This window comes from Thunnus albacares, chromosome 2, assembly GCF_914725855.1.
Source record: "Thunnus albacares chromosome 2, fThuAlb1.1, whole genome shotgun sequence".
Classification (NCBI taxonomy): domain Eukaryota; kingdom Metazoa; phylum Chordata; class Actinopteri; order Scombriformes; family Scombridae; genus Thunnus; species Thunnus albacares.
The window spans coordinates 28826411-28847304 of record NC_058107.1 but is presented as its reverse complement, the minus strand read 5'-3'; the positions used below and the strand labels follow the sequence as shown (position 1 = coordinate 28847304).

Genomic DNA, 20894 nt, shown 5'->3' with positions numbered 1-20894 from the left:
CCTCAAGGTTGGGGGAAGACTCCGCCACTCATCCCTTGCTGACTCATTCAAACACCCGATTGTCATCCCCAAAGAGCATCATGTGACAAAACTAATAATAGCTCACAACCACGAAAAGACAAAACATCAGGGAAAAGGCTTCACCACAAATGAAATCAGATCCAATGGCTATTGGATCCCTGGTATGAGCCGAGCAGTTGCTTCATACATTCGTCAGTGTGTGACTTGCCGTAAGCTCAGGAGACCCCCAGAGGGCCAAAGAATGAGTGACCTACCTACAGAACGTGTAGAGCCCTCCCCACCATTCACATATTGTGGTATGGACTGTTTTGGTCCTTTTGTTACTACAGAGGGAAGAAAACAGCATAAGCGATATTGCCTGCTCTTTACCTGCTTTTGCTCACGGGCCATCCACATCGAGATGCTAGACGACATGTCCACCGATGCTTTCATCAACGGCCTGCGATGCTTCATTGCTGTTCGAGGTGCAGTCCGTCAAATCCAGTGCGACCAAGGCACTAACTTTGTTGGCGCAAAGAATGAATTCAAGGCAGCTCTGCAGGAGCTCGACACACAGAGACTCTGTACATTTCTGTCACAAAAGCAGTGTGACTTTGTCATGAACGCACCCCACTCCAGTCATGCAGGCGGCGTGTGGGAGCGCCAGATAAAGACTGTCAGGAGTGTCCTGAACTCCACTCTATCACTTTCTCATGGCAGACTCAACGATGCCTCATTACGGACCCTACTTTATGAAGCCATGGCTATAGTCAACAGCCGACCCCTCACCGTGGATAACTTAAATAGCCCTGACAGCCTGGAGCCACTCACCCCCAATCATCTGATCAATATGAAATCCAGCATAGCACTGCCTCCCCCTGGCACATTCCCCAGAGAGGACTTGTACGGAGCGAAAAGATGGCGGCGTGTACAATATCTGGCAGAGCAGTTTTGGAGCCGCTGGAAACGGGAGTATCTTCACAACATCATCACAAGGCAACGATGGCACATGCCGATGAGAAATATACAAGTGGGTGATGTAGTGATGGACATTGATGAACTGTCGCCCAGAATTGAATGGAGACTCGCAAGAGTCTTAGAGACTGTCAGTGGTAAAGATGGACTTGTAAGGAGAGTGAAAATCTCAGTAGGAGATAAAAGACTGAACAAGAAGGGTGAACGCCTCGGTACACGTTCTATATTAGAGCGACCAGTGCAGAAGTTAGTTCTGTTGTTAGAGGCTTCTTAAGCCCATGACTATAAGCAAACATTATCATTCCTAATGTGAAAATTATTCATAGTTCATATCATTTATTATGAAACATTCATAATTTTGGTGGGAGTGTAAATAACCCAATTTATGTCTTAGCTCTAAAGAAAAGATAGCCCTGTTGAACATCATTTTGTTACAATATGTTTATTACATATTTGATCTGTTTCAGGTTTGTAGTGCCTTATTTCCTATTTTGATTAGAAGGGCTTTTATTTTGAAGGCAGCATTCTGGTACTCGCCCAGTTCCTGCTTCAAGCAACAGTAAAGATAAACAGTAAGATGAAAGAACTAAGAAGGAAAAATGCAATGTTTTAGCACCCCCCGAAGAGGCACAAGGTTTGCATTTAGTGTAATATTAATGTGTGGTTAGTTCTTAAAGTAATTTACGTAACGTTATATTACTGTTTGTTTAACTAATTGAGTTAGCTTTAGCTTAATACGAGCTAATGTTAAGCTATGTAAGGTGGCTAATATATTGTTTGTTTTGTGATTTGTACCCAGCTCTTACGTTGGTTTTGGGATTGTCATTAAACCTAAAATCATCAGTTCAAGTGTCAGACCATCTTTCGGTGGGGTATGCTACACTTTGCGTTATGAAGTTGTTTATTGTCAGCGATGCATGTCATTTCTCTGATTTGGTGCTTTATAGATGACACAAACACAAGTTGTAGATGATGTGCTGCATGCTGCTGTCAAAGAATTTTGTTAATAAACTTTTTTCTTTTTTAATAACACCAGTTATTCACACTGATATTCCCACATATAACCTATATAATCATTTGCAAACAGTGTTTTGGTATTTCAGCTCACCTGCAGGAGGTTATGTAAAAATTGCAATGTTAAAGTATTCGTGCTAGGTGTACTTCCATTTGATGTTACATATACTATATTTCAGACACAAATAGAGCAGTTTTTAGTCCATTCATGCAATTTAGTTCCACCTCTTCTAGCTGCATCATATAGAAATGCTGTGTGTGCGTTAATGATTCATGAAAAATAATACAAGACTGAAATGGGCATGGGACTTTAAATGTGTTTTGCAAATAGTACCTCAGTACTTTTACTTAACTGACATTTTGACTACAGGGGTATTTATATACTGTTGCATTGCCACGTTTAGTGAGATAAATAATGTGAACACTATGTGAACACCAATGTTTATTTATCATGTCATGTGAAGTAACTTAGAACCACAGCAGCAAGTTAAATATAGCTGAATAGAAGATGTACCACATTTCCCTGTGAAATGAATCGGAGTAGATGTAACATTACATCCCTGCTGCTGAGATTTTGCACTCAAGCACTGAATAAAATGCAAAAAGTTTAAAGCGGAACTAAAAGCTACCTCACTTCCACTGTCGGAACTTAGCAAGCGTGACACTCAGCGGAAGTAAACAACAGAGGCTAGTCCCTTCACCGGCGTATTTATCATGACTATATGGTATATACATTAAATTAGCTGGAAGGTAACGGCATAGTGGCAGCACAGTTAAATATTTAACGTGTAATTAAGCGATAATGTCTTCAGTTGAGTGTTTGAGAGAGTTCATCAATGAGCGACTAACTGCTGCTGCTGAAGAAATATTCGGAGTTTTTCAAAAAACTATCGTGGAGTACGAAGAAGAGATTGATCGTCAGCGCAGACTGCTGGATATCGTTTGGAAACCAGAAATTATTTTAAACAGGATAGGTTTGTAAAACCTTAAATGCTTATGAAAACTGAATAGAGGGCGATTTCACTAATATTTCATCATCCAGACCACAGTTGGACCAGGTCCAGATCAAAAACCAGTACACGTGTTAAATCTGCACTAGATTATCAAGAAGATTCTAGAGACCCAGTTAAACAGTTTCAAATTCGTGAAAACTTAAAAATTGTCAATTTCACTGATTACACTGACTAACCTTTAGACCTATCATATCTAGACTAGATTATAATTATAAAGATTTGACAAGTCTAAGTGTAGTGGGGGTGGGGGTGTGGGGGGCGGGGACCAAAAATATGCAGGGCTAGGTTGAAGCAGGGCTGAAACAGTGGTGACCTCAGGATCTACAGAACAGACCGAAAACTCACTGTTGCTGGTTGACATGAACACAAATGAGACGCAGGAGGTTTTCTGTGAATGATAAACTTGCAGTGCATTTTGGAGTCAATTTAATTCTTAGTATTGAGGGGAAGAAATTAGTTTTCTTTCAGCTTTTGGGGGAGTCTGATGTGTCAGTTACAAATATTCCATTTAAATATAGTCTTGTGTTTATTTGCTCAATGTTTGTTTCACTATCATCATCATTAGTTACCTATTTCTTGTGTCCTTTTGTCCTTCCAGAGCTCCCACAGCAACATGTCTGTAAGGAGGAGGAGGTTCTCGCTGACCAGAAGCTCTGTAACCAGGAAAGGAACTCCAGTCTGGACCAAGAGGACCCAGAGCCTCCACAGATTAAAAAGGAACAGGAGGAACTCTACACCAGTCTGGAGGGAGAGCAGCTGGTACTGAAGCAGGAGACTGAAACCTTTATGTTGACTCCTACTTGTGAGGAAAGTGACAACGGTGAAGATCAGACTCTGGACTTGAGTCCTGATGAAACTGAGAGTGCAACAGAGAAAGAGCATGTTGTCAGCATGTCAATTAAAAGCTTAGTGGTACCAGAACCAAACAGTGACAACCAGCTCCTCCCTCATAACTCTCATGTAGCTGAGAGCCAAGATCACAAAGGAGGCAAACAAGGAGACTCAGGATCAACTAGAAACACAGAGACAAAACCACAGAGGAGACATCATAACAGCAACAGTCACACGAACAGTCAATACAACTCTACCACATTAAAGATTCACAGTAATAGGAAATGGAAAAAGTCTTTAAAATGTAACACTTGTGGGAAAACTTTTCAGTACAAGTCCAAATTGGATAGACACCAGAGAATACACACAGGCGAGAAGCCGTACGTTTGCAACACCTGCGAGAAAAGATTCAGTTCAGCATCAGCACTGAGCGCTCATTTAACAATCCACACCGGTGAGAAGCCATATTCTTGTCAAATATGTGGGAAGGATTTCAGATGTAATGATGGCTTGATGGTCCACATGAGAACCCACACAGGTGAGAAACCGTACATGTGCAACACGTGTGGGAAAAGGTTCGGTCACTCGTCAAACTTTACAAAGCACAAAAGAACACACACTGGTGAGAAGCCATATTTTTGTGACACCTGTGGGAAGAGATTTTGTAAAAGGTCAGGATTGAAAAAGCATTTGACAATCCACACAGGTGAGAACCCTTATCTTTGCAACACCTGCGGGAAGAGATTCTGTTCGACATCGGCGTTGAACGTTCATTTAACGGTCCACGCAGATGCTAAGCCGTATTCTTGCAAATATGTGGGAGAGATTTCAGATGTAATGATGGGTTATTGGTCCCCATGAGAACCCACACGTGAGAAACCGTACCTTTGCAACACCTGTGGGAAAAGATTCGGTCACTTGTTAAACTTGATAAAAAAAAAAAAAAAACAATACATACAGATGAGAAGCCATATTCTTGCGAAATGTGTGAAAGATTTCAGATTTACTAATGTATCGTTGGTCCACATGAGAACCCACACAGGTTAGAAACTGTACATTTGCAAAACCGTAATGTTTGTAATGTTCACGTGTAATGGCAGCTGTTCTGGTGCTGCTGGAGAACCTTGCCAGTACAACACAATTGGTGAAACATAATTTCTTCTTTCCTGTTTGTTTCATTTAGAGGTCTAAATACTGCTGGAGCAGGCAGCAGTATGATATGAAAATAGTTAAGGCCATGTCTTCAACCAGTTATGGCTAATTCTAGGAGTGGAAATGAGGCTTGTGCACATGCACCTAGTTCCACAATGTTTTGGGTTTATAAAACAAAGCCACAAGTACACAGAGCTTCATAAATCCACCGAAAGGAATCCATGTTTCTGTCTATTTGTGTTCACACAGTTTTATGCATCAGGCCCCAGGTCTTAAGACTGCATGAGGTTCGCATGTTCTCACCAGACATTTTGTGTTCATAAATTGCAAGTTTATGTGTTGTATGCATGTTTTTTTATGCGTACCCATCGTTTGTACCTCCAGCGAGAAGGAGAATCTTGTTCTACTTTTTCACCCGATCAATATTCTGTCATAACAGTAAAGAAACTTTTTAAGGTCAAATCCTTTCCTGTCCCATTCTAGGAGTATTTGGAGTAAAATCCAGAGGTTGGTAGCAATGTTAAATTTTAAACAAGCTTCTCTCTTGTTTAACCCTGAAATAAAAATAGGCAAAAGGATGACATAATGGAAACAACTGCAACCAAAAGGAGGAAATAGAAATACTGATTTATTTATTTTTTTAATTTAATGGAGAAATGCAACCTTGGAGACAATGGAAACTTGAAAATATTTCCAGTTAACGGTATTGCATTTGCACTTGGTGATACAAGTAGCAATGTTCAGAGGATCTGGTAAAGGGATCTTGGTTGTAATATTGATGATGAGAAATTATTAATGATATTATCAAATGTGGGCAAACACTTCAGAGCAGTTAGGAGGGAATGTATTCAGTATAAAGTTTGACAAGGATATTACTGGACACTGTCTAGGCTTCATATGATGGAGTTAATGAATGACAATAAATGTTGGATGTTTTGTACATATGGTCTGGGAGTGTTCATTTGTCTACCTACTCTGGCACAAAGTTCTACATTCATTAAGAAATTGGTTTGGTTCCACACAGCGTTCGAATCTTCAGCTCTGTCTCCTCGGGTACAGGACAGATGTTTCATGATTAGCAACAAATCAGTTTACCATTGTGATGGTTGATGTTAAGTTGTCATTTATTTTTTAAATTTCTTACTTTTTATCTCTTAAGTGTAATGAATGGCTGTTTTTTACTGCTGTTTTATACACTATTTAAGAAATAAAATTTTGAGGAAAGAAAGAAGAAGTCAAAATTTACATCACTGTTTTATGATTTTAGCAAACAAGAAGGCCTGGCAAGTTTGAATGAAACAAAACCATCTGAACCCTCATAAGTGAAGAATCACATGCTGCATTTTTAAAGTTCATCTCAAATCAGGGCAAACCATTGAACTGAAACTCCTGTGGACAAATGTACATCAACTAAAATGAATGAATACAATACTGAAACAGCTACATCTTCACATTTGACTGTATAACATCTCTCATTCATTGACTCCAATGCCATCAAGTTTTATCAAACTTACCTTTTTTTCTTCTTCAAATTACTGCATCATTCATATTTCTATTAGCAGCAGTATTTCTTTGAAACAGTTGCAATCTTCCATTTTTGGAAAAGTTTGTTTTACAGTCAGTGCATTCTTCCATTCCTCAATACATTGATTATACTTCTCCCAACCAACCTGTGTCTATCCAGGCCCTCCACAGATGTTAATGGCACCTCATACAATGCTAGCAGCCATATCAGTCTCAGGAGAGGGGCTTAGGGGGTGGCCATGCTGGTATATATAGGCCTTACATTTCCTGTGCAGGCCGGACATGTCAACCTCCCTCGACCAGTCTTCTGCTTGCTTTTCAGGGTTGGCAAAGTTATTTTTGTTTGACAGTGTTTCATCATACCATTTAATGGTATGACCCAGAATGCGCTGGAGGGATTACGTACTATATCTTCTGGCCTGGGAACGCCTTTGGATCCCCCAGGAGAAGTTGGACGACATCTGTAGCCATCTGACCCAGTCAGAAAATGGATGGATTCATTCATCATGGTTTCATTTCAATAACTGCTCGTTGCCCTAAGAGGTAAAATTATCCAAAATTTCACAAAACAAAGACAATAAATTCTTTTAAATTCCAAAAGTTCTGTTCTCAGTGTTTCCACAGTTTTGTATTGTATCAGAACTTTGTTTTTTTCTTCTTTCCTCTCCCATTAATCATCTCACAACCCCTCAGATTTATCTTGTGACCCTCTAAAGAGGCCCATCCCCAAGGTTGGGAACCACTAGACTAAACCAGCTGTATATAAAGTTCAAACTAGCTCCACCTCCAGCAGCTACAACAGTACAATCCTGTTTACACATCGATGCTACAGTATGAACAATCTAACAGTATCATATAGAATAATATAACTGTAACAGGGACTAGACAATTATTTTGTGAATAATCCTTCTGTAATTTTACTTAAGGATGATTTTTCATGCAGGACTTTTACTTGTAATGGAATATTTTTTACATTGTTGTGTTAGTACTTGTACTTAAGTAAAGGATCTGAATACTTCTTTCACCACAGCTCAAAGTATTCATTATGCAAACTACTACTACAAATACTTGCAATTTATAATTTAAGTTTAGAAGGTATAATTGTTACTTCCCAATCTGGTTCACCACATAGGTAAGTATCCAGAAGACAAAAAGAAGACAAAAAATGTATTTGCAGAATTGTGCACAAAGTTAAAAAAAAAAAAAAAAAAAAAACCATTAAAAAGAAGAAAGTGATCGAGTGGGCCTAAAACTACACAGTAGCAGTTCTTAAAAGTGTGCAATAAGCTAGGAACTTACACAATCACTTAAAATAAATAGCAAAGATGCACAGGAAGAAATTAGAGGCTACAGATACAATTGGGACCCAACACTCAGTCAAGAACAAATTAAGATCCCATAGAGAAAAAAGTTTAGATTTTTATTATATTATTATATATATAAAATAGCAGCTTTACATGTTGACCTATAGACCTGTGCAGTTCATCACTATAACTAGAGGGACATTCAAAATACAAAATACAAAAATTATGTGTTGTTTCTTAAGGAGTCAATGGCCTAAAAGCTCACATAATTTATTTATAGCTTTAGGATTTGTTGTGGTCAAGACCAAGGAGATAGTCGTGGATTTTAGGAGGACCAGGGCAAGGATAAACATCATTTCCATTCTTGGAGAGGAGGTGAAGGTGGTGGAGAGATACAGATACCTTGGAGTCCACCTCGACAACAGACTGGACTGGAGATGCAACACAGAGGCTGTCTGCAGGAAAGGACGGAGCAGACTCTACTTCTTGAGGAAGCTTAGGTCCTTTAATGTGTGCAGTAAGATGTTGCAAATCTTCTACCAGTCTGTTGTGGCGAGTGCAATCTTCTGTGCTGCTGTCTGCTGGGGCAGCAGCATCAGAACAAGAAACACTAATAAACTGAACAAACTGATCAGAAAGGCTGGTTCTGTGCTGGGGACTCCTGTGGACACACTGGAGCTGGTTGTGGAGTGGATGATCCCCTGAACCCTGAATTCATTTCTCAATTTGATCAATTAATCAGTCTCAAAACTGTAAGTTCTTTTCAAAGCCATGACCTCTGTTTACTCTGCTCTCCCAAAGAAACAACAACAACTTCTTAGGATAAATGAAGACATTTATTAATAGCTAAATGTCTTAAGATTACATGATGAAGTATAAGATAATAAAAAATAAAAAAAAAGGCCTTTAAATGATAATAAAAATAAAATAAAGAGAATTGTTTAGAAATAGTGGCTTGAAGTGTGTAACTCGAAGCTAACGCTAATGCTCAGGGAAAGCTAACTCAGCTTCTCTAGAGAAAACGTTTTCAATTTTAACATTATTTGACATCAGCCCTTGGTCACAAAACCATGTTCTGCCTTAATGTTGACAAGTTTCATTGTAGCTGGTGTCTCGGTAGGAACGAGTTTGTGTTGTTTGAGCTGTAGTTAGCTGCAGTGTTGAGCCACCAGCAAGGTTCAGATAGTTGCATAGCCTGGAGCAGGCTATGGGTTGTAGATAAGTGGTGCAGCGGTGTTGAACCACCGGTGAAAAGGGGTTAAGCTTTGTTTCACGCTGCCATGAAAGAGTCTCTGTAGGCTTAACTCCCAGTTTGGCTGTACTGCTGTCAGCAAGGAGGCCAAGACCCAGTTTAAGCATCGCTACCTTCTTCAAAGCAACGTTTCAGTTTTAGTTGAGGTTTAAGGCTTTTGCTGACTTCTTAGTTCAATGTCGAATCAAGTTTAATCTGACTAAACTCAAATCTTTATTCAGTAGTGGATAAAATCCATGTGAGTAGATGCGACTTCAACAGTAAATACTATTCATGGAAACACGAGACTTAATATTAGGAATAAAATAAAAACAAACTGTACTTGTTTCAATAAAAGATTGACATATGCACACACTTAGTCGACATTGTCCCATTGTAAACCATATATTGCAAAGCCATTCAGAAAAACATGTCAGCATTATACAATCATTTCATAATAAGGCATTCCTTCCTATCAACATACCAAACATTAACATTCATATTAACACTGTCTAGACATTCAATCTTCTTTGATTCAACCGCCTCTAAACATCTACACGTCTAGTAGTGCAATCAAAGTTTAAAGCAAGAATTATGTGATTAAACTGTCGGAAATATAATTTCAAATATAAATTCAACATAAGTCTTAGTAGTTCTAACCTATCAATAGAGGGAAGTATTATTACATGTAGATCAAAAATTAAAATTTCTTCAATAGATTATAGCATACTTATCAAAGTTATACCATTCTTTATGAATTTTTAAACATTACAGGATTTACATAATGATTAGACATTTCATTCACCCAAATTCAGATTTGCAGAGAGACTCAGTGAATGTCCTCCAGGAATAGGGGTTAGAGTTCATGACTCTGGTCTGGGGAGATAAGGAGGCCAAAAGAGAGGAGCTGTCTGTCCATGTTTACATGTAGTTGTCGGTCTTTTATCCTGGTTCAAGTGACCCCAAAGGTCATTTATGCTTTTACTTCGGGCCATAATTTAGGTATTGGTCAGAAATGGCCTCTCAGAAGGTCTGTTCAATCTCTGTTTGGTCACAGTGTTTAAGTTTGATCAGTGTCATGTTGTCAGACCTCCACTTGGCAGGGAGGGCAGTTCGGAGGTCCAAGGGTGAGACACGTACGCCTTCTCATCTGGATGAATTCTTATTTGCCTTTTCAAGTCTGGCATCTGACAGAATCTTTTCCTACTGTGTGCGTTCTCATGTGGGTCTTTAACTGATGTCTACGCATGAAATCTGTTCCACAAGTTTTGCAATTGTACGGCTTCTCACCTGTGTGGACTCTCATATGCGTTTGTAACGCACCCACCTGAGAGAATCTTTTCTCACAAGTGTTACATGAGTACGGCTTCTCACCTGTGTGGATTCTCATATGTGTTTGTAATACAACCAGCTGAGAGAATCTTTTGTCACAAATGTTACATGGATACGGCTTCTCACCTGTGTGGACTCTCATATGCACTTTCAATGCGCCCAGCTCAGAGAATCTTTTCTCACAAGTATTACATGGGTACGGCCTCTCACCTGTGTGGATTCTCATATGCTTCTGTAATGCACACATATGAGAGAATTTTTTCTCACAAGTGTTACATGGGTATGGCTTTTCACCAGTGTGGATTCTCATATGCCGTTTCCATGCGCTCAGATCGGCGAATCGTTTCTCACAAGTGTTACATGGGTACGGCTTCTCACCTGTGTGGATTCTCTTATGTACTTTTAATGCGCCCAGCTGAGAGAAGCTTTTCTCACAAGTGTTACATGGGTACGGCTTCTCACCCGTGTGGATTCTCATATGGTTGTGTAATGCACAGAGATGAGAGAATCTTTTCTCACAAGTGTTACAGGGGTACGGCTTCTCACCTGTATGGACTCTCATATGCACTTTTAATATGCCCAGGTGAGAGAATCTTTTCTCACAGATGTTACATGGGTATGGCTTCTCCCTTGTGTGTGTTTTCATGTGCTTTTTCACTTTTGTAATTTGACTAAATCTTTTCCCGCAAGTGTTACAGGGGTACGGCTTCTCACCTGTGTGGACTCTCATATGCACTTTTAATGCACCCGCCAATGAGAATCTTCTTTCACAAGAGTTACATGAATACGGCTTCTCACCTGTGTGGACTCTATGATGTCTATTCAATTGGGAAACATACTTAAAAGCTTTTCCACAAGTGTCACACTTCAAAACCTTTTTACCTGTCTGGGTATCCAGCTGAATCTTCGACATGGTAGTGTTACATACATTGTCACTGTGACTTTTACTTTTATGATGTCTCTTCTGTGGTTTTGTCTCTAGATTTCTTGTTGATCCTGAGTCTACTCCTTTGCCTCTTTTGTGACCTTGGCTCTCAGCTACATGAGAGATGTGAGAGAGGAGCCGGTCATCACTGTTTGGTACCACAGAGCTTTTAACTGACATGCTGACAACATGCTCTTTCTCTGCTGCACTCTGAGTTTCATCAGGACTCCAGTCCAGAGTCTGATCTTCACTGTAGTCACTTTCCTCCTGCTTCAGCACCAGCTGCTCTCCCTCCAGACTGGTGCAGAGTTCCTCCTGTTCCTCTTTAATCTGTGGAGGTTCTGGGTCCTCTTGGTCCAGACTGGAGTTCCTCTCCTGGTTACAGAGCTGCTGGTCAGCGAGAACCTCCTCCTCCTTACAGACATGTTGCTGTGGGAGCTCTGGAGGGACAAAAAGGGGAAAGGGTAAAAAAAAATAAAATGTTGTACCACTTTCTGATAAGGCAACCTTTATAAAGGGTTTAAAAGCATTAATTAATGGCTTAATCAATGGTCAATAAATCATTCACTTATGCTTTATAAATATATAATAAACCATCAACACAATAACCTTTTATTAATGGTTCACAATCATTTATACCTGCAGGACTGTTGATTATCATGAAACATTAATTGAGGATTAAATTACTTTCTGACATGTCACCAGGTCTTAAAAGTTATTAATTAAGGGTTAGTCTATCACATTGTCTAAATCATCAGTAAGTGGTTGAACGGTACATTGGAAGTGTGTTCCTCAAGAATTAGATAAAGCAAATGTTATTGTGGTATAGAAAGGAGGGATTTTTCACGATCTGGCAACTCAAAAACAATGCTTATGTAAGGGAATGAGGGTTAGGCAACTGCGACCTGGAATGAGTGCCAGGTCACGGTAACCTGTACCGCTGCCAAACATGTCAGTCCACCGAAACAAAACAGGAGACATCTGGAGATATTGGGAAAAAGGCGGAATACCACACACACACACATAGTACAGAGACGCCCACTCAAATTTGGTTACAGTCCAAAGTTAAGTGAAATTGAGCAATGCCCCACCATTCTTCTTGAGAATTTGAGGGTGCCAAAAAGTCTGGCAAAAACAGGATGAGACTTGTTACACAACACGAACACAAACACACACATAGCCTGTCTTCAGTATGAAAAGGCATGTCACGTTCTGTAATGTTGGAATTTTCTCTGTCTACGTTGTTGGTGAGCCGTTGTGAAATAAAAGAGATTCCCCATCTGACACCTGTGTCTCGACCATCTGATTCCTCTGTTGTCCACCTCTTTCTGCCACAACACTTATTAATGGATTAGAAATAATGCACTAGTAAATGATTTATTAACCATCAATTAAGCTCTTAATTAATGCTTATGCTTTCATTGTCAGACAGTTGATAATTCTATTTTATGTTTATTATTGAGGTTGTAGTGGGTGGTGGTGGTGTACTGGAGTGCATTATATAGAAAAGCGTTCCTAAAATTTTGCCTATTTGCTCTGGTTAGCTACACGCTAGAAGTTGACTCTGTCACTGTGACATAAGGCAGTGACACACACATGGCACTGCTGCGTTCCTAGCTATACTGCTAGCTTTATACTCATATAGTATGTTAGTTAAAATCATGCAAAAAAAAAAAAAAAATCACCCAAAAAAAACCAACCAGCAATGGACTCAGGTAATTACCGATAGCTGATATATTGGTCCAATCACCCAAACCTACCTCTCACCTGTGTGGACTCTCAGATGTGTATGCAATTTGGACATGTACTCAAATGTTTTCCCACAAGTGCCACATTTAAAACACTGTTTCCCTGTATAGGTATTACCGTGAGTCTTTAATGTGGTAGAGTGGTCTTCATTGTTACTGTGATTTTTGCTTCTGTGATGCCTCTTCTTTTTTTTCGGCTCTGCATTTCTAGTTGATCCTGAGTCTCCTTGTTTGCTTCCTTTGTGATCTTGGCTCTCAGCGACATGAGAGTTGTGAGAGAGGAGCTGGTCGTCACTGTTTGGTTCTGGTACCACTGAGCTTTTAACTGAGATGCTGACAACATGCTCTTTCTCTGCTGCATTCTGAGTTTCATCAGGACTCAAGTCCAGAGTCTGATCTTCGCTGTAGTCACTTTCCTCACAAGTAAGGGTCAACATTAAGGTTTCAGTCTCCTGCTTCAGCACCAGCTGCTCTCCCTCCAGACTGGTGTAGAGTTCCTCCTGTTCCTCTTTAATCTGTGGAGGCTCTGGGACTTCCTCCTCCTTACAGACATGATGCTGTGGGAGCTCTGGAGGGACAAAAAGGGGAAAGGGTAAAAAAAATGTGGTATCGCTTTCTGATATGGCACCCTTTATAAAGGGTTTAATAGCATTAATTAGTGGCTTAATCAATGGTTTATAAATCATTCACTAATATAACATAATATCATATCATATAATATAGCCTAATGCTTTGCAAACCAGATGGAGAGAAAAAAAGCAATGTGACAAGTGAAGAAAATACATCTTTGGAGCATGCAACAACTGAAAATCACAATGAAGATGCTGGAGAGGATATTAGTGGGCAGACTGCAGATGGCCAGAGAAAAAGGAAAGTACAAGCCACACAAGATGAGCATTGGAAATTTATTAATTTGTTTATCCTGTTATCAAACAAGTTGAACAGCTTTGGATCCGGAGGCAGCAATGCAATTCCCTGCCTAGTCTGTGGTCCAGGACGCATTGCATTTACATTGCCAAATGAATGTGGTCACATGCGGCCCAGACCACCTCCGAATGTGGTCTGAGTGATCGGATCTTCAATCCGTCCTCAATGCGTCTTGGGTGCGTTTACACCTGTATTTAGAGCTGTCCGCTTGTGATCGGATCACCTGAGACGGATGTTAATACCAGGTGTAAACAGGGCCTATATATAAAGTAGTTTAAACTAGCTTCACCTCCAGCAGCTACAACAGTAACATGCTGCTTACACACTGATGCTTCAGTATTAATAATCTAATGATGTCATATGTAATAATATATCAGTCAGAGGAACCAAACCACTTACTGCAATACTTAAACTACATATTGCTGTTTATACTTATGCACTTTTACTTAAGTTGGTTTTTTCATGCATGACTTTTACTTGTAATGGAGTATTTTTACATTTATGTATTGGTACTTTTACGGCAGTAAATTATCTGAGTACTTCTTTCACCACTGGTGGGCAGCAGAAGACCTCATCCACAGAACAACTTCTACAGCTGAGCGTTTAACTGAGATTCTTGATTACTTGGAACTCGATTAAGATGAAAAAGCCTTCTCAGATGCTGAAACAGTAAAAGACTGCTTTTTGGCTACCACAGAAATATTGTGCACAGACTCTGACAACAAGGACACAATTGTAAAGCACGGGAAGGGATTACAGTTGTCCAAATCAACCATTATGAGGCGGATCGAAGACATAAGAGACCAGTTAGTTGCTGATCTGTCAGCGTTAAGGCTTTTGCAACGACGTCTAACACTTTTTCACAAATGTAAGTGGTGGAAAACACGGAGAATCAGCTGCTAAAAATAATTATTTATGTTTTCCTTAACTTTCCCCTCAACTTTTACCCCAACCACGAATCAGAATCTAACTTCAGCGTCGTAGACATCCGAGCAAATAATTACAAGTACATATTTTAATCGCTGCGGTGGTATATAAAGCAGAACATTATGTTTAATACTATTACAAATAATTGAGGTTTTACAGACCTGTTCTATATAGCTTTATCTCAGGTTTCCAAACGATATCCAGCAGTCTGCGCTGACGATTGATCTCTTCCTCGTACTCGACGATAGTTTTTTGAAAAACACCGAATATTTCTTCAGCAGCAGCAGTTAGTCGCTCGTTGATGAACTCTCTCAAATACTGAACTGAAGACATTGTTGTTGCTTAGTTAAAAGTAAGATATGTCATTGTCCTGTGGTGAGACTTCTTCCAAGCACAGGGCACCAAGCAGCTAACGTGACTAGCTCCTGTGTTGTTTACTTCCGCTGGATGTTACACTGTTAAGTTCTCGAAAGCGGAGTCTTGTGGTTTTTCGTTCCGCTTGTTGTAACTAGTTGTCTCAGTGTCACTTGTGGCTTATTAACAAGCAGCAGTCTTTAAACTACACATAAGAACTGTCTGCTATGTCGGGTCGATATTTGCTCTCTCACTGATATTTCACGCCCTCATCAAAACCTGAAACCTTCCTCTACCTGCCTCACTGCTTCCTGGATGGGCAGAGCCTCATAATCAATAAAGGCAGCCAGTTCACCTGTGGCAACAAAGAAGCTGGCTGGCCTCATGTGGATGCCTCATCCCTCCAGTAGTTTGATCTGTGTATATGATATGTAAGTTTCCTTTGGTATAAATGCAATAATAGTGGCTTTAGTAGTTTATGATTTATTTGCTGTACTGATAAAGTTTCAGTAGTGGTAAAGTAATTTCTTTATTTTAGGTGTACATAGTAATTGTGTTTGAGGTTAAATTACCTTTGTTTGATTGTTTATTATTTAAATTAGGAATTATGATGTCTAGATTAATATCATTTGGTATACTTTTTTGTTATCAGATAGACCAGTTTCAGCTATTCCATAATAAAAGATAGGAAAGTTGAGAAAAGACAGGAATTCCAGTCTAAATAGACAAGCCATTGATTTGGTGATATTCCTGGAACCAGACTGTCCTTATGAGATACTAGTATTCCTTCAAGCTAAATATTGTAAGTACTCTAGTTAAGCTAAGTTTTTTTTTGTTTTGGTTAATTAGCATAGTTATGTAGAAGCTTCAGCCTTTTTCTGCAGTGGAGACTCCTTGATTTAAGGTAGCATGCCAACCATATTAAAAGATAGCAGCTTTACATGTTGACCTATAGACCTGTGCAGTTCATCACTATAACTAGAGGAGATGATTGTGGATTTTAGGAGGACCAGGGCTAGGATAAACACCGTTTCCATTTTTGGAGTGGAGGTGGAGGTGGTGGAGGGATAGATACCTTGGAGTCCACCTCGACAACAGACTGGACTGGAATATTCTTCGCTGCTGTCTGCTGGGGAAGCAGTGTCAGAGTCAGAGACACTAACAAACTGAACTAACCGATCAGGACAGCTGGCTCTGTGCTGGGGACTCCTCTGGATACACTGGAGCAGATTGAAGAGAGGAGGATGCTGCACAAACTGTTAAACATTGTGCAGAACGTCACACATCCCCTCATTGACCTGTTGGTCGAACAGCGGAGCGCTTTCAGTCAGACCTCTTCACCTCTGTTGTGAAAAAGAATGCTACAGGAAGTCATTCCTGCCAACTACCATCAGTCTGTACAATGACTCTCCTCTGCAATTCATTATTATCAGGCTACATCAACAACTCTCCAAAGACTGTCCAGCTAGTCCAGAATGCTGCTGCATGTGTACTGACAAGAACTAGTAAAAGAGGTCATATTTCTCCCATTTTAGCTTCTCTGCACTGGCTCCCTGTAAAATCCAGAATAGAATTCAAAATTCTCCTCACCTACAAATGATCAGGCACCATCATATCTTAAAGATCTCACAGTACCATATTACTCCGCTAGAACACTGCGCTCCCAGAACGAAGGTTTACTTGTGGATCCTAGAGTCTCCAAAAGTAGAATGGGAGGAAGAGCCTTCAACTATCAGGGTCCTCTCCTGTGGAACCATCTTCAAGTTTGGGTCCAGGAGGCAGACACCCTCTCTACGTTTAAGAGTAGACCTAAAACTTTCCTGTTTGATAAAGCTTATAGTTAGGGCTGGCTCAGATTTGCCTCGGACCATCTCCTAGTTATGCTGCTATAGGCCTAGACTGCTGGGGGACCTCTAATGATGCACTGAACCCCTCTCTCCTCCTCTCTCTCTCCATCTGTATGCGTTCATGTCCCATTAATTCATGTTAATACCTCAGCATCTTCTCTTTCCTGTAGTTTTGTGCTTTCTCGTCTCTCTCCTCCTGTTGCTTTCTGCAGGTATTTCTGCCTCTGGAGCTGTAGAATCTGGATCTGGGATTGTAAGCCACATACTGCCTTTTTGAGCCTGCTCAACACCACTGCTACTATTATTATTAATATTGGTCTTATTATTATTATTATTATTATTATTATTACTATTATTACTTTTATACATCCCTATGTGGAACCTGCACTATGCTTATGTTTTCTTTCCTCCTGCTCTCTCTCTCCTCTCTCTCTACCAATCTCTCTTTTTCTCTCGACTCAACCGGTTAAGGCAGATGGCCACCATCGGAGAAATCTTGTACTTGATCAATATCTGTCCAATAACACTTTGATGAAGAATAAAGATGAAGAAACTCCCCAGACTCCAGTCGATTCTTACTTGAATATATGAAGTTTATTGAAAACAAACATCTGATGTCAGAAAACCTTTTGCACAATGTATACATGGATACAGTCACACAAAAAACTTACAAGAGCACAGGATACAATCGGTTCTTATAAATTAGCACATATCATGCAACCTGACAGGGAGGGAAAAGAGGGCACCCAGGGTCAGAGTGAACTCAAATTGTAAATAACGAAGATAGCTGCTGTTGTCCATCCGAGGCCACCTTATCTCTTCCCCTGGTGCTTCCACATAAAACATCCTTCATGAGAGACCGTGAAGGTCAGAGAGACAGAGGCCCTGTTGATTAAATCATGATGACAAGGCTTAACTTACAACATTCCTTTGTAATCAAATGGCTCATAAATTGAACAATGAACATCTTCCTTCACAAATGAGCCTTCACATCCACTGAACCAGAGCCTGATTCTGCTCAAGGTTTCTTCTCATTAAAAGGGAGTTTTTCCTTACCGCTGTTGTCATAGTGCTTGCTCGTGGGGGACTGTTGGGTCTCTGTAAATAATAAGAGTATGGTCTAGAACTGCTCCAATGAAAAGTGCCCTGAGATAACTTATCATTTGTCGCTAATAAAATTGACTTGACTGTATCAGGAGAGGGGACTCCTCTGACAGTGAAGACAGACTGCTCACTTGGACTTTTATTTTATTACATTGTCCATCACATCTGTTATATTTCATATTCATATTTTGATAAGCTTTCAAGTACTGTTTGTATATACTGTTATCATATATACGTTCAATAATTATTTAAATATATCTACACCTTACTACCTCATCAATATCCACCTGACTCACGCTAATGTACACTGTACTGTAACATATTGACATCAATGAGCAGTTTATACTCATCAAATGGTATATTATAGTTAACGTTATATCTCTAGTCTCTATTCTATTTTTAGTTAATTTAATTATATTATCTATGTTTATTTAGCTAATTATATTTCAGTTAGTTAATTTAGTTATTGTATATAATTTAGTGGCTGCTGTAACACTCTAACTTCCCTTTGGGGTTAATAGTCATCTATGTATGAATCTGGTATTATCATATTATCACCTCATGAAGCAAAGTAATTTTAAAATAAATTAGATGAGATCATAAACAAAGCATTTTGTTGTTTATGTTTATTTAGACATTTATTTATGTATTACTAACACTTACTATTAACGTCGCTTTTAGTTTTCCTAATCATCGAATCAATTAAATTACAAATATCAGTCTGAAAAAGCCATCATGAAAAAATATTTTATTGTTCATAAAGTGTTACATTATCTACCATTAGTGTGTGATCACCAAAGAAACAAACAACAAACATTTTATTTCAGGTTAAACCGGGAAAAAATACATTAAAATTCTAAAATGAAATAAAAAACACTAAAAAACAGACAACGTATAGTATATTATACTGTATATAGTATACTGTACTATGTTGCATACAGTAAAATTAGTAGCTACAGTAACATTAATTTAACAAAACCCGATAGCATTGTTGACAATGTACAACTTACATGAAGATATTCTGAACTCTTCTTCATGGAGAATATTTGACATTAATTTACAAAGATGTTGCCTAAAAGAGTTTCAGCTCAATTGTTTATCCTGTTTATGAATTGTTTTTTTATCAAAATGAAATTTATGACTGGGTCTAATGACAAAGGCAATAGGAACATTGCCCTGGTTGGCTGATGAGTTGAATGCTTTTCAATTAAGATGCGATAAAAATCATGACTTCACTGATACACTGATTACATTAAAGGACAACACTCAAGCTCCTTCAGCTTTGGCTGTTGATATCAGAAGTGTGGAAAAACACTTCAGACTGACCAAGTCTAGAAAGAGTCCTGGGCCTTACGATATCTGCAGCCAGGTTCTTAAAACCTGTGCTGAACAGCTGTGCATCTTTCATTTTATTTTTACATTATCTCCTCAGCAAAAGAGGGTCCCTAAGTTATGGAAACATTCCACAATTGACCACAATCACTTCCTAAGACTAAAGCCTCTACGACATTAAATGACTTAAGACCAGTAGCGCTGACATCTTTAATTATGACACTGGAGAGGCTCATTAAAAACGAGGTTTTATTGTAGGTTAAGAATTCCCTTGATCCCCTGCATTTGCATACAGACCAGGTAGAGGTGTGGAGGATACTACTATCACAATACTACTACATTTTCTGTATCACCAGCTCGAGGGGACAAAAGCTTATGACAGGCTATTTATAGATTTCTCCTCAGCTTTTAACACTATCCATCCACATCTGCTAGCAGAATAGCTAATTCATCTTTTTAAACTGGATTTTAATCTAGTTGGCTGGATACTGGACTTCTTGACTGATAGGTCCCAGTGTGTGAAGAGTCCTTTCTCACACTAAATGTGTCTAAAACTAAAGACATGATAATCAGATTTAGAGAGACTCCTAGTCCAGCTATAAATACCTGGAGTACCAAGATCACCCCCTTTGACCAGAGTTTGAACTGTTACCTTCAGGTCGTCGGTTGAGGGTGCCTGTTATGAGGACTAAGAGATATATGGTTTCCTTTGTCCCTGTTGCCATTCAATTGTAAAATGGTAAATAGTGTTTTATTGTTGTCTGGATATTGCTTATTTGCACAGACTGCTTACTTGACTTCTGCACTTTGACCTTCATGCTGAATGTACTCCTCTAAATCACTCTGCCCACTACGTCCTGTTGTTTGTTGCTGTCTATCAGTGTTTTTGATGTTTTTGTATGATGTGTGCGGGGGGGCACATGACAAACAATTCAGACACATGACAAACTCTTTTCCGTGTTGCAGTAGGTTATTCTTGTGTAGATCGGTAAGTCCTTCAATAAACATTTTCAGCTTTAAGACATAAAAGGCTCGTGTTTGCTTTTCTCCACTGAGGTGCTGACCATCGCTCAAAATATCCACAACAAACACAAAGCTCTCCCTCATGTTTTGCAATTCTATGGCTTCTCATCTGGATGAATTCTTATGTCTCTTTCCAAGTCTGACATCTGACAGAGTCCTGTCCCTCTTGTGCGTTCTCATGTGGATCTTCAATTGATTTCTACGCATGAAACCTCTTTCACAACTTTTGCAATTGTACAGCATCTCACCTGTGTGGACTCTCGTATGTCGTTTTAATGCGCCCATATCACCGAAGCTTTTCTCACAAGTGTTACATGTGTACGGCTTCTCA

At 39.4% G+C, this 20894-nt stretch overlaps 3 protein-coding genes across 19 annotated transcripts in view; 2 read left to right on the top strand and 1 right to left on the bottom strand.

The window, feature by feature from the left end:
- Positions 1-416: 416 nt before the first annotated feature.
- Positions 417-16337, top strand: LOC122965390. 2 transcript variants are annotated; one of them, XM_044329416.1, is made up of 2 exons: positions 417-1609; positions 16245-16337. In XM_044329416.1, the coding sequence occupies exon 1, from the start codon at positions 422-424 to the stop codon at positions 1247-1249; it is 828 nt and encodes a 275-aa protein (XP_044185351.1). In that variant the 5' UTR covers positions 417-421; the 3' UTR covers positions 1250-1609; positions 16245-16337. The 2 variants fall into 2 exon arrangements, with proteins under 2 accessions (XP_044185351.1, XP_044185342.1); XM_044329407.1 differs by lacking the exon at positions 16245-16337 and adding an exon at positions 1775-1852.
- LOC122965354 (zinc finger protein 568-like) lies at positions 2630-5660 on the top strand. Its single transcript, XM_044329367.1, has 2 exons — positions 2630-2963; positions 3601-5660. Exons 1-2 carry the CDS (start codon positions 2792-2794, stop codon positions 4692-4694), a joined length of 1266 nt encoding a protein of 421 aa, XP_044185302.1. The 5' UTR covers positions 2630-2791; the 3' UTR covers positions 4695-5660.
- The window catches only part of LOC122999833 (zinc finger protein 883-like), a 44416-nt gene continuing 32152 nt past the window's right edge, over positions 8631-20894 (bottom strand). For 7 of the 16 annotated variants that reach the window (XM_044377256.1, XM_044377157.1, XM_044377148.1 and 4 more), the window contains one exon: positions 8631-11741. In XM_044377256.1, the coding sequence (XP_044233191.1) occupies positions 10219-11741 (1523 nt within the window). In that variant the 3' untranslated portion in view covers positions 8631-10218. Of the gene's footprint in view, positions 11742-13167; positions 13618-15064; positions 15568-17729; positions 17990-18160; positions 18203-20894 lie in introns of those variants that run through there. The other 9 variants (XM_044377276.1, XM_044377270.1, XM_044377180.1 and 6 more) reach the window with 8 other exon arrangements.

What these genes read in the sequence shown, in the direction of transcription:
- LOC122965390 (XM_044329416.1), top strand. Translation starts at nt 422, where the DNA reads ATGCTAGACGACATGTCCACCGATGCTTTCATCAACGGCCTGCGATGC.
- LOC122965354 (XM_044329367.1), top strand. Translation starts at nt 2,792, where the DNA reads ATGTCTTCAGTTGAGTGTTTGAGAGAGTTCATCAATGAGCGACTAACT. An exon ending in AATTATTTTAAACAGGATAG is followed by an intron (nt 2,964 to 3,600) that starts GTTTGTAAAACC and finishes TTGTCCTTCCAG; the next exon opens with AGCTCCCACAGCAACATGTC.